The sequence below is a fragment of the Hippichthys cyanospilos genome, chromosome 15, assembly GCF_059441005.1.
Source record: "Hippichthys cyanospilos isolate Australia breed blue-spotted pipefish chromosome 15, RoL_Hcya_1.0, whole genome shotgun sequence".
NCBI lineage: Eukaryota > Metazoa > Chordata > Actinopteri > Syngnathiformes > Syngnathidae > Hippichthys > Hippichthys cyanospilos.
Window position 1 is genome coordinate 9,824,676 of NC_142383.1, and position 12,794 is coordinate 9,837,469.

The window sequence follows — 12,794 nt, forward strand, 5'->3', positions numbered from 1 at the left end:
GCAACAAGGGGTAAAATCCCACTCTCAGTTCTACCTATATAAGAGCAATCATTCCTACCTTGCTGACCTTCTTTGGCGGACTCTCTCAATGGGATGGAGATCATTCATGAATATGCCAAACTTCGCAGTGACTTTGGCCGCCAGTGCCTTTTTTCAGATCGTCACGTAGAGCTGTTAATTGATATACCACCCAACCCAAAGCTGGCATTGCAGTTTGTTCTGAAGGAGACACGAGACCTGGGAGTGCAAGGCTGCTGGGAAATGTCAGGGCATGAGGTGACCGAAACGTCTACGTAATGTCATGTTAGATCTAAAATGAAAAACGATGGAAATGTTATTTCTGGTAGAGGAGGTCTTACTAGATCAACGGAAAAGCAACTAAAATGAAATTAGCTATGAGAACACGGTTCCTGAATTATTGGTTATTGCAAAGCTACAGCACGAATCAAACCAAACCAATGAACCAGCTGGTTGCTCTCGAGATATCGGCCCACTTCTTTAAACGGGCCTGTTCATAATGTTTCCTTCCAGGTTAACACAGAAAGGTTTGAGTATGACAACACGGGAATAAATCACATAGAAGGGGGATGGCCCAAAGATATCAACTCACTAGAAATGGAGCAAACTATTCGTTTTAGAAAGAAAGTGGAGAAAGATGAAATCTACATGAATAGCATCATGGTGCTCGGCAATGTAAGTTCACAAGCACGTCTGTTCACACTTTTTTTTCGAGACATACTTGGTTTTTCTACCACAACCACAGCTGACAAAAATCTTGAAATGCTCCGTATTTCAGCTTATAGGGCAGTGTGTTGGACAGAACAATGCTGTGGATATCTATCAAGAATATTTTCAAGATGAGGAACGGCTAGATGAGATTCAGGAACCACCATCTGTGAACTTTGTAAATAAATTTAGGTACTGTTGGCCTTCTGTTCTCAAAAGAGCTAGTACCAATTTTTTATCCAGAAGCTTTTGCTGATTACAAAATATTTCTTCAGAGACCCAAACCTGATAAAACGAAGTATCACCTGTTTTTCTTGGCAACCCAATGGAGGTGAACATCTGGCGGCTGCTTATTCTTGCCTTGACTCGCAGAAATTCAGGGAAGACATGAGCAAAAACTCCTACATCTGGAACATTGGTGGGTAAAACACTGAGTGAAAGTCTCTTAGTAATATAACACGTCTATGTCTTGCAGAGAATCCCAACTACCCTGATACTGCTCTCATATCTAATTCTCAACTCATCTGTTTGGCTTACGACCCCAATGATATGCACAATCTTATCAGTGGATGCCACAACGGACAGATTGGTGGGTTCTGACAAAAAAAAAAAAAAAAAAAACTCGTACATGCTCACCCTCAATAAGGTGTTGTTTTCTTTGCAGCGTTATGGGATAGCCGCGCCAGCCAACAACCTATGAGTCTTACGCCTATAGAGGAGAGTCACATGGACCCTGTTTACAAGGTTGTTTGGTTACAGGCCTCTTCTCAGACAGAAGCCTTCTCGGGCTCTACCGACGGACAGGTTTGATAAATCATAAATTGTGTGAATATTCAGTACACCGTTAAGCCCAACTGAGTGACTGTCATCTTCCATGGCAGATTCTGTGGTGGGATGTCCGTAATCTGCGTGAGCCCACATCCAGGCTGATTCTGGACCTTAGTAGGACGGACAATCTAGACAATGCTTTGGGAGCAATCTGTCTGGAGTACAACATTACGATGGTTAGTTTCTGACCTTCCAAAATGCGCAACATATTTTGAAGCAAATGAGCGGATCACATCCTTAATCAGTTCTCATTTGGCCGATTGATGTTAGGTGGAGGTGCTTTAGCAACTTTACTATGCTCAAAGCGATCTCAACCCCAATTCCAATGAAGTCGATATACTGTGTAAAACGTTTTGCAAAACAATCCTCAATTGGATAAAATACAAGAACAAGATATTTAATGTTAAAACTGATAAACTTGTTTTGATTTTGACTTCAAACACATTCAGTGAATTTGGGACTGGGGCATGTTCATGTTCACCTCTGTGTTTCATAATGTGCCACACATTCTCAGTCGGAGACAGGTCTGGACGACAGGCAGGCCAGTTTAGTTCCCACACTCTTTTACTATGAAGCCACGCTGTTGTAACACATGCACAATGCACGCTATCCTGCTGAAGCAAACTAGAATGTCCCTCGGAAAGATGTGCCTTGGAGCCTCCATGTACCTTTCAACATTGATGGTGCCATTACGAATATTTACTCGATTTCTCTTCTCTTCCTTCTCCTGTTCCTCCCAACCTGTAACTGCAATAGTATGCTATTCGATATACAATGAAGAATGTTTTTTTCATTTGTTAAAATTAGACAGCCATGATCTATGTAACCAATAAAGTCAGGGGAAGATTTATAATCACGTTTTTGTTTAAAAAAAAAAAAAAAGTGTGGGGGGTTAACATAAGCGAGGTCGACACACTTGAGAAATACCATACGTTGCCAATGCAATGGGCACTAATACACCCCATGCCATCACAGATGCTGTTTTTTAAATTTTGCACTGGTAACAATCTGGATGGTCTTTTTCTTTGTTTGCACGGAGTACACAATGTTTTATGATTTCAGAAACAATTTTCAAATGTGGACTCAACAAATCATGACACACTTTTCCACTTTGCATCTGTCCATTTGAAATGAGCTTTTCATTTTCACTTTACACAACTTCCCAACTTCAATGGGACTGGAGTTATATTCAACACTACATCATCAATGTAGACTGTAGGAATAATATATGCCTAAACATCCTGTTTTTATGTAGCCCAACAACTTTTTCTGCCCTGTGAGACAAACAAAAATCTTTCATATGTATGAAGATTTGAGACACTTATGAAAACCGTTTTCCTGTGCCTACAGCCTGACACTTTCATGGTGGGGACAGAACAAGGGGCTATTGTGCGATGTAACAAGGCGGCCGAGACTCCGGCTGAGAAGATTGTATGTACGTATGATGGCCACCACGGACCTGTCTATGCCATCCATAGGAACCCTTGTTTTCCCAAAAACTTCCTCACCGTGGGAGACTGGGGGGCTCGAATTTGGTCCGAGGACATCAAGGAGTCTGCCATCATGTGGACAAAGTAAAACTGCTTAGAAATGACCGCCGTCTTTGCGGGAGCGGTCAATGATCAGTCTTTGTTGCGATCAGGCACCAGGCGGCATACTTGACAGATGCCTGCTGGAGTCCTATCCGACCCGCTGTCTTCTTCACCGTGAAGATGGACGGTGTGCTGGACGTCTGGGACATCTTATTTAAACAGAATGACCCCGCTCTTAGTGTCAAGGTGTTAAGGAGTTCTCTCACAGTTCAATGACTTTGGTCTTATGTAATCAATCAGATGTTTTTTGCAGGTGCGTGATGAAGCTTTGTGTAGTGTCGGGGTGAATGAGACTGGGAGCCTTATATCCTGCGGCTCTGAGCTGGGCACCACCACGCTTATGGAAATCTGTAAAGGACTGAGCACCGAACAGAATAATGAGCATAGCTTCTTGGCTGATGTGAGATAGACTAGCTCTTGAATAACTTATTCAATGTCAGAGATTTTTTTTTTTTTCACTTCATGATAATTTCTAAACATAACACATCCATGATTTATCTTCATGTTGTAGATGTTTGAACGTGAGACGAAGCGTGAAAAGGTCATCAGGGCTCTGAGAGGAGGAGGGAACGAGGCAGAGGATGAGGAAAGCCCAACTGAGCTGATCCTCAGACCTGAATATGACTTCCGAAATCTGATGGAGTCGGAGCAGAGGAGGAAGCAATGGGAGTCGAGGCAGCGGGTAAAGGCGCATTGGCACGATTTTGTAGGAGTGTAATCTCAACAGAGAGCATTAAGTCCATCCAACTGCCCAACATTTTTTTTTTCGGATGATTATTGTTTGGGTTGCGGATGCAGCAGCTAAAGCTAGGATGCCCATTTTATCACACCCTTCTCAATCTTGACATTATACACTCCCTCATCTAGGTATATGACCTTGTTTATCACAAGATAAAAGCTGTCATCTTAACCTTCTTCTTTATCTGTTTATTACAGCATTACCCATAGATCGGAGAAGCAGAGAGCAGACAACAAGAGTTCACGTAGATGACCTAAGCAGAACATCAACATGGTGCTTTGGCAAGAATGTCATAATTTCTCAAGTTGGCCTGTAGTCATGTTGTAAGAGCAACATTTTGCTTGAGCTACCTTATCACCATAGATATTCATAGTATCCAAAGTCAAACATCAGAAAACCAAGTAATTTCAGATCATTTGCTGTCAAATCAAGAATTGTAAAGTTAGGCAAGATCAACGTTTGACTCCAGGACCCGACTATTAAGTATCATTTGTTTTGATGAATCGCAGAGGAACTCCAGTGATATATTGTTGCTTGGATGAGTAAGCAGAGAGGCCCATATTCAAAACCAGGAAAACACAAGGGAAGGGGAAAACCTAACTACTGCTCTAACCCTGAGAGTCAAAATCTCAGCAGGAAGGAAGAGCTCAAGGTTGTCTGCAAAGTTATTTAACAAAGTACCATGTGTATTTGGACTCAATTGTGTGTCTTGTTATGTAGTTCTAGTGGGAACACTCTACTTCTCACTAAGACTTCTAGTTTCTGTCAATATTGTAAAGTACTTTTTTTCCAAAGTGCACAAAAATAATTAGTTGTACCTACTTTAGCAAGCTTTAAGCAATTTGTCATATTGGACTGTGAATGGATCCCCTGAAGATATGGACTTTTCACAGATTTTAGATTTGCCCATTGCTTAACAAATTATGAAAAGAAGTTGTTTCTAGACTCCATGATCAAAAACATCATTTGCGAACGACAATTATCCAGCTTTTTGCTTTCATTTTTTTTTAATGGTCCCTTATGAAGCAATGTACAGATGCCACTAGTACTTTTGATTGAAAAAAAAAAAGAAACACCCCACCTACCAAAAAGTACCTTAGATTGAAAGGACTCAAAAAAAAAAAAAAAAAGGTAAGATACATATTTGAAATTGAATGTGTTAGCTCTTTCAGTGCCATGGACAAAAGCTCTCGTCTTTTAAAACAGTAATAACAATAATCAACAATAAAAATCGAATCAAATACGTTTTTCTGGAGGGTAGCTGACACCCTTGACTAATGCTTACCGAATATAAGCATTGTAGCAGTGTAGTAGTGATAACTATGACTATTTGGTGGCAGGGTTTCCATACTCTCAAAACAGATATTTCTCACATGCAATATAAAGTGAATATGGAAATCAATCTTTCATATGATACCACCCATATTTACATAGAAATAGCACCCAATATTCTGTCGGCCTTGAAAGATGAGTGAAAATGCTAAATATACTGGCCCTCTAGAGGTTTCCTTTTCCGATAACGCTCGGCACTAAAAGAGTTAATGTGAACTTAATAACGTGCTTTTGTTAGGACCACGGGTTATGTATAATATGGTCCCCAGGACTATTTTAATCCATAGTAAATATCTCGTGTTTATGAGAAGCAGTTTTTTTTTGTACCCTTTCAAATCCCCAGGCTACTCCTCCATTTGACATTTGGCTCAGCAGATAAAATAGCCTTGACATTTTTTTAATGTTAAAAAAAACACTTCTAGCGTGAAGTGAACTTGGTCAGCCTTCCTTTCACAGAGGTGTGAGGCAGGGTTAAAAGAGGCAGGATAAAGTATTGAAGTTAGTGAGCATGTGACAAGCAAAGAAGTTTTACGGCACTAATGAAGCCACAACATGAGCAAGGGAGTTATTCAGGGTGAAGTTGAGGAGGGAATGTGTACAAAGGCCAAAGAACGTGAAATAACAAACAACAAATTAAAATGACCTTATGTTTGCAGTTTTCAATGCTGCAACTTAGTTTACAATATTTAATCGTATACATATTTGACTTGAATTGACAGCAGCCTTTCATGAACAAAGTAAAAGATGACAGGCAGTCTCCTGCTCTGCCTAACCCGCCCTGATTGAGTGAGCAGAACAAGAAAAAGTATGAACTGGAGATGACAGACTAGCCACAATGACTTCCTTCATTTCAGGTAGTGACAGATAATAAAAGGTCTGTGTTGGTGCCTTTTGTGATAGTCTTCTTTTTCTAATGGACTGCTGTCGGCAGATACAGTCTGTTGCACAATCACTCTTAAGCTTAAGTGCTGTCGTCTCCGCCAGGCTGGCGCTTTTTTATAGCGACACAAACAACTTTCACTCAATCGCGTCATAAAATGAGATGCTTTAAAAAAATGAGCATTTGTTTCTGTGTTAATCATTGCTTACTGATGCGCCAATGGAAAATTGACTCAAAACCTTCTGTAAAAGGCATGTTCTCTGCGTGTATGATGTGACATGAATAAACAAAATAAAGTCCACCGGTTGTATGAGAAACATTAAGGGAATAGTGCACTTATTTATCATCATCGATACAAATTGTTTAAATATACCTAAACCTCTATCATTTTTAACATTAATAAAAACACAAAAATATACATCAACATTCAACAACCTAACTGTTTTTTTACAGCGTTTATACAGGTTACAGCTTAGTCTAAAACAGAAAAAAAAGTAGTGTATCTTAGTGCCTAAAACTAAAAAAAAACAGCTGAAAATTCTCATTTTATTGCAATTAAACTTCACATGAGACATGACAAAAACAAAGTCTTTTCCCTGGGGTCATCCACGCCCTGCCTGGCATCACCTCACGCCCCCACACGGGGTCCCGCACCACTATTTGAGAAGCGCTGCCATAACCCAAAAAACAGATGAACCTTAACTGGTAATTACCTGAGTCTTGAACATATGTAATTTTCTTTTGACAGCAAGTGAAAAATTGGTGTTTTTAACAGTATTAATTGCACATAAAAAAGACAAAATATTAACATTTTATTGCTGAAAATTGTTAAGTGCACAGTATTTTTAATACTGGCTTGAATTGTTTAAAGGATATCAAACTGATGACAATTGTGCAAGAAAAGGTCAGTTTATGAGTGCATCCTTTTCATTAGTTTACTTTTTTTTTTTAGCTAGTGACTGTAATTTAAATTGACTCCACATTGTTGTTTGCTGTACTTGGAGGGACTAGCTGGACTAAAATGCTAATATAGCTTCTAGCTGATCAGCATGGAAAAAGCATTAGCCTGTTACAGAGGGGCCTTTTCTTTGCGCATCGAAGCTCAGGTTTACATCAGGAACCAATTACTTCCAAGAACTTGCCTCAAAAAGCAGCTGAAGACACCCCCCCCCCCTGTCCTTTCCTCACATCTCTTCTTCTCACCCTCATGGGCCAGTACCTCCATCCTTTTCCATCGTCTTTTTATTCCTCCATCTTTCTCCCTTTCTCGTGCATCATGCAGGCACCTCAGCGCTTTTGCGAACCCTCCTTTTCCTTCCTGTCTCTACATCCCCTCGCTTATTTCTCTCCCACCCTTTCCTGCCAAACTTACCTTACTAAAAGACTCATTCCTCTTTGCTTATTACCTCCCCCCTTTGCTGATCTTTCTGCACCCACTTTTAAGTCTGTTCCACTACCCGGTATTTGTTATTTGACCTTTAGTCCCTCCAAGACGGCTGCCACCACTTTCACAAAGTTCCCACAACTCCCTTCACCATGTCTTCTGGCTTACTGTGCATAATGTAAGAAAAATACTGTGATAATGTTGCGCTGCGAATGAAAAATACACCTTGACCTGTCACCAGGGATTGAGATTCAGCACATTTTTGTCTGGTCTGCTGATTCTTTGTGAAAGAAAGGAATCGGCTCCATCACAATGTTTTATTTTATAAGTTGATTAAATACAGTTGTGCAGTAGTAAAAAAAAAAAAAAAAAAAATTCTGCTTGTCAATTACATCAACTTCTCAGAACACATGCACACTTGTGCTATGTTGTGGTTAAGCCTTGCGGTGCAGTACTGTGTAAACACACCGCTCACTCACAAGCTTGTGGTAACCCTCACACTCTTTATACTTTCTTCTCTTCACATGTTGGGTTCTCTTTATCCTACACCCACTATTATCGTTTGTCACAATCTCTGGCTTCCTGATCCGTCCTCTTCCTCTCAGTTTTTTTCCTCCTGCCAAATTTGATTAATTCAATCAAATTTTGCAAATGTCAATCAACATTGTTTCCTCAGCTCTCCTTAACATTATTTTCATCAATTGCTTCTTAACCATTATTGCTTCGTAAAATGTTCTCACATGCTTAGAAAACATAAATCAAGTTTGGTCAATTACAGTATGCATTGTTTGCCAAACCTAATAATCAAGACGAAATGTGGTCAGAGACCCAAACAAATATATAGCTTCCTTCCTATCTTTGCATCCACCCACTTCCTAATTTTCCATTGATTTTTCTGATCAATCTATCCATTCATCATGCACCCACCCCACAATAAACAAGGAGACAAACAGTTTCATTCACAACTATGGCCAGTTTAGAGTCTTTATTGAACCTGCAAACTGTGTTTTGGGAATGCATGCAAAAACCCATGCATATACACAAGAAGGCCAAAATAAGTTTAGAACCTCAAACATCCAAACTGTGAGGCTTGCTGTTAGTTTTGACACACCCATTTTTATTTAATTCACCATAAAATGAAAACATAGTATTTCAAGAAAACCTAAATTGCTCGCAGGCTTTGAATTTAACAGTGGCTAACAAATAAAAAGCAAATAAATAAATCAATACTGCTGTACTGGGCTCTCGCCTTAATATGGCAACTGGACCATATTTTACGGCTAACGAATGGTCACAATGAACAGGTCTAGATGTGTTGGGAAATGTCCATAAACTGCATAAGGCACACTACATATGCATCATTGTACATGGGATAGAAAAGAGTACATTACGTTATTCACGTTATTCAATTTCAATTTGACATCCATTCATAAGGAACACCTGAGAAGGCAGAACCAATTATTGAGAAAATCAAATAATTTTAAGCATGCCTAAATATTTTAGGGTTTTAGTCTAGTAAGTAAGACTTATATAATGCATGTTAATTTACAACTATAATTTAGGAAATGGTTAGTTGGAAGAAAATTCCCAGCACTATCAGTTTATTTCTGCCTCGCTTTGGCTGTTGTTGTTTTCGCTGTTGGAGAAATTGGATTATTTTAAAATCATGAATGACAGCACAAAATATTTGCTCTTTCACACATATTACCCTCCGTTGCAAATTTCACCATCTGAAAATATTCCATTTGATTTCAAGGAGACGTGAAATTGTGTAATCACACAGTGTCTTCTGGGTATTTTTTCTTACTGACACAGAAAAAGTTGAAGATGCCTAGTAATACTGTAAATGTCAGAAATATGATCACAGTCATATATTTCCATTACTTGTGAATGTGTACACTCACCTCATTATTTGAGGAGCCATTTATGTCTGGTCATACAAGCGCACACAGTCTCCTGAAGGCACCAAAACAGGGAGACATTCTTGTATAAAACGCTATTTGTTTTAATAGCTGAGGGGAGGATGTGGATCGACCACCCGTTGTGATTCTGTGCTGACTGCTGTGCTTCTCAAGTACAGAAAATCCTCGTTAGACAATCTTCTCCAAAGAGTTTGAGCTAAAACCACACAGTGACTTGTCTTTGAAGTTTCATATTAACAGTAATTGATGTAGTATGCTGAACAAGTAACACATTCAATCTGTGGGCAGCTGTCTTGCTAATCATAATAATTATTACTATAATTCAAATAATAGTAATGTAAAGAAGAAAAAATTATATATATATATATATATTATATATATATATATATATATAATGATCTTATAGTATTATCTAAACCATCCTAAGTTGCATACTAATTTGAGCGCTGACATATGATTGGAAACTTATCGTAAACTCATATTTATCTATATGTTAACTGTTAAATGCCTTACAATGGCTGTTCTGTGTCTTGGGGACTTCCTGACTGCAGTTTTTCTGTACTGTACCTGACCCTACGGTATTCCAGTTGGCTCGTGTGCAGAGTGCGCCATTGACATAGTAGCCACTTTAGGAAATGGAAGGATGCGGGGGCCACTTTAAAATTCTTTGACTTTAATTTCTCAAAAGAGAACTTCAAAATTGATTGTCCGTATTCACCACAGTGAAAGACAAATTGCTTCTTTTAGTCATATTTCGTTTCTTTCAGTATCGACAAAAGATTTGCCTTGCAAAAAGTAAATTTACAGTATACCACTTGTAGTCTACCTAGATTTCCAACCTTTTGTTTAACTCATTCAGTACCAACAACGTATTTTCACGTTTTTTTAAGAGTCTAGACATTAAATCTGAACATTAAGTACATTTCCAGATACTTAAGTATTAAAACAATACTTAAGTACATAAGTACTGTATTAAATTAAAACTTAAGTGTGTGGGATTGAATGTTCGGACTCCTAAAAAAAACGTGAACATGCGTCACAGGCATTGAATGAGTCAACAACTTTACCCAGCCCTATTACCGTTTATTTTTTCAAAGTAGTAATAGTAGTATTAGAAATTATGTCGCGGGACACTGGAAAATTCATTACAGGCCACAAAAGGCCCCTGTAGCCATAGTTATCCACCCGTGTTCCAGTAGATCTTATTAGCCTACTTGTAACTAGTGCCACTTAAGGAACTATCATAACTTGGTCTAAAAATAACCAGAGATCCTTCGACTTGAATATTATTTCATAAACACCTTTTATAAATGGACATACAACCAATAAAAGCTGAAATTACACCATAATTTAACCTTACAACAGCACTTTCAGCAGAAGTCGGAACGATATCTGTGTTTTGGTCATATTGACAACGTAAAAGCAAAAAAAAAAAAAAAAAAAAAGTATTAGATAAAAAATACAAGGCATCCCATCATTGACGATTAACCCACGATTTTACCTCAGGACATACAGTACATCTAGAAAATGGATGAAGGTTGGTTACAGTAATATGGGCTTGTGGTTTTATTAATGGCATATTAAAAAGTAACGCCCCAACACAAGTTATGCTGAATCAGTTTACTTTCTCTTACTGTACACATAGAAAACACTAAGTTCATTTACTTTAGTTGCATGTTAACAATGTTATCAAAATGGTTCAAGACCAAATGGGTGTCTGTGTGTGTGTACTTCCACCATTTTATGCTTAGCTTAATTGAAGTTGGGACGAGACTAGAGAGACTTGAGGTTACAGCTGTAGAGTCACTCGAAGGAGCAGCAATTAACACACACACACACGTGGAAGACCAGTGAATGGAGCACTCTACTAATTCCTTTGGCAGAGTCTTCAGAGGGAATCAGTAAAAGCGAGGAGACAGATGGTAAAGAGCAAAAGGCTGATTGAAAGGAGAGGTTGTGTAGTCTTGAAAAAACGACAAATGGAGGCTGGGCAAGAGAGAGGGACAAAAGCGGGCAGGAAACAGTCTCAACCCCGTCGAGGTAAAAGGACCCCTTGTCTATTTTAACAGTCACGTTTCAGCTCAACTTGATCACTACTATGCAACAACGGACAGAGATTGTTATCAAATAATGACCTCATAAATGGATGTGTTCCAGTACACTAATACACAATATTACAGTCACAGGAAACGGCTGACAGTTAGCAACTAAGCAAACTGCACTATCCAGAGATGGCAAAATAGACTTGGGCCACCGACAGCGAGAGTCATACCAGACCTGCCCAAGAAATCCCATCATGCCCCAAAGCCAACTGAGCGGTCACAATGATATTCTAGCCAGAGACAGATGCCTTATGTGGTTACGATGAAACGCACCAAATGTTCTTTTTGCTGACACATTAATGAGATGATGAAAATCATCTGCGAAATTATCCATGTACAGTCAACAATAATTGCTGAAGCGAAGACCATACCCTACAAGGGCTGGACATCTAGATGCACATTAACCTTGACAGCAGTGTTGCCAGATTGAGCAATTAAATTCAAAAATGTACTGTATAGGAACATTTAAGTAGCTTTGAAAAAGTGGGCACTAAATTGTTTGCTCACACTAACACACTTGACACATTTGTTGACAGGCGAATTGTATGTTATCTACTAAGATTTCAACACTATTGAAACTAGTGAAAGAGTAGCGGAGAGTATTCGTTTACTATCATTCTGCTCTTGCGATAAAATGTACCATATTTTCCGGACTTTATCGCGCACTAAAAATCATTTAATTCTTCAAAGGTACGTCATAAATATGGATGTCAGCTTTTCGTTTCGTTATCTTCAAATTACTTCCTATTGTCTTTCAACGAATGGTCCGAAAAATATTACTTTAAATCTGTCTACAAATGGTTACATTTTGGAAGGAATGCAATGTTAATAGGGCGAAATCTAGGGTTGAAGATGAATAACTTTTGCCCTATATACTGTACTGTTTTGTTTTCCGTAATGTGCTGTAATGCACCTTATAACCCCTAAAACACGGTGCGCCCTATACAGTATATGGAAAGTAAGAAAAAAATGACCTGTTCATTGGAACTGCTCCTTTAAATCTAGTGCCCCGTATGGTCCTAAAAGGACGGTAAACCCCAAACAAATTTCAACTGCCATATAAGCTTAAAAAATTTTGGCAACATTCTATTTGTATTAATGCTTAAGTAAATATTAATAGATTTACAAATTCCCAAAATGTTCATGGATATCTGCCAGGTGACATACTTGATTTCAAATTAAGTTGTGTGCGATTAACAAACCGTATCTGCACTTGTTGTGTGTAACATGAAGACCAATTGTGGGTTCATGTATGGATGTGTGTGGTACTGGAGGTTTTGAGGTTGCGA

At 38.7% G+C, this 12,794-nt stretch overlaps 1 protein-coding gene across 1 annotated transcript; it reads left to right on the forward strand.

The window, feature by feature from the left end:
• Positions 1-60: 60 nt before the first annotated feature.
• LOC148411658 (dynein axonemal intermediate chain 2-like) lies at positions 61-6,420 on the forward strand. The gene is made up of 12 exons (XM_088435093.1): positions 61-276; positions 532-693; positions 797-918; positions 1,002-1,144; positions 1,202-1,315; positions 1,391-1,530; positions 1,608-1,730; positions 2,905-3,128; positions 3,197-3,332; positions 3,400-3,546; positions 3,658-3,828; positions 4,083-6,420. Exons 1-12 carry the CDS (start codon positions 94-96, stop codon positions 4,092-4,094), a joined length of 1,677 nt encoding a protein of 558 aa, XP_088291219.1. The 5' UTR covers positions 61-93; the 3' UTR covers positions 4,095-6,420.
• Positions 6,421-12,794: the final 6,374 nt, after the last annotated feature.

What these genes read in the sequence shown, in the direction of transcription:
- LOC148411658 (XM_088435093.1), top strand. Translation starts at nt 94, where the DNA reads ATGGAGATCATTCATGAATATGCCAAACTTCGCAGTGACTTTGGCCGC. An exon ending in GGGAAATGTCAGGGCATGAG is followed by an intron (nt 277 to 531) that starts GTGACCGAAACG and finishes GTTTCCTTCCAG; the next exon opens with GTTAACACAGAAAGGTTTGA. An exon ending in AACTTTGTAAATAAATTTAG is followed by an intron (nt 919 to 1,001) that starts GTACTGTTGGCC and finishes ATATTTCTTCAG; the next exon opens with AGACCCAAACCTGATAAAAC.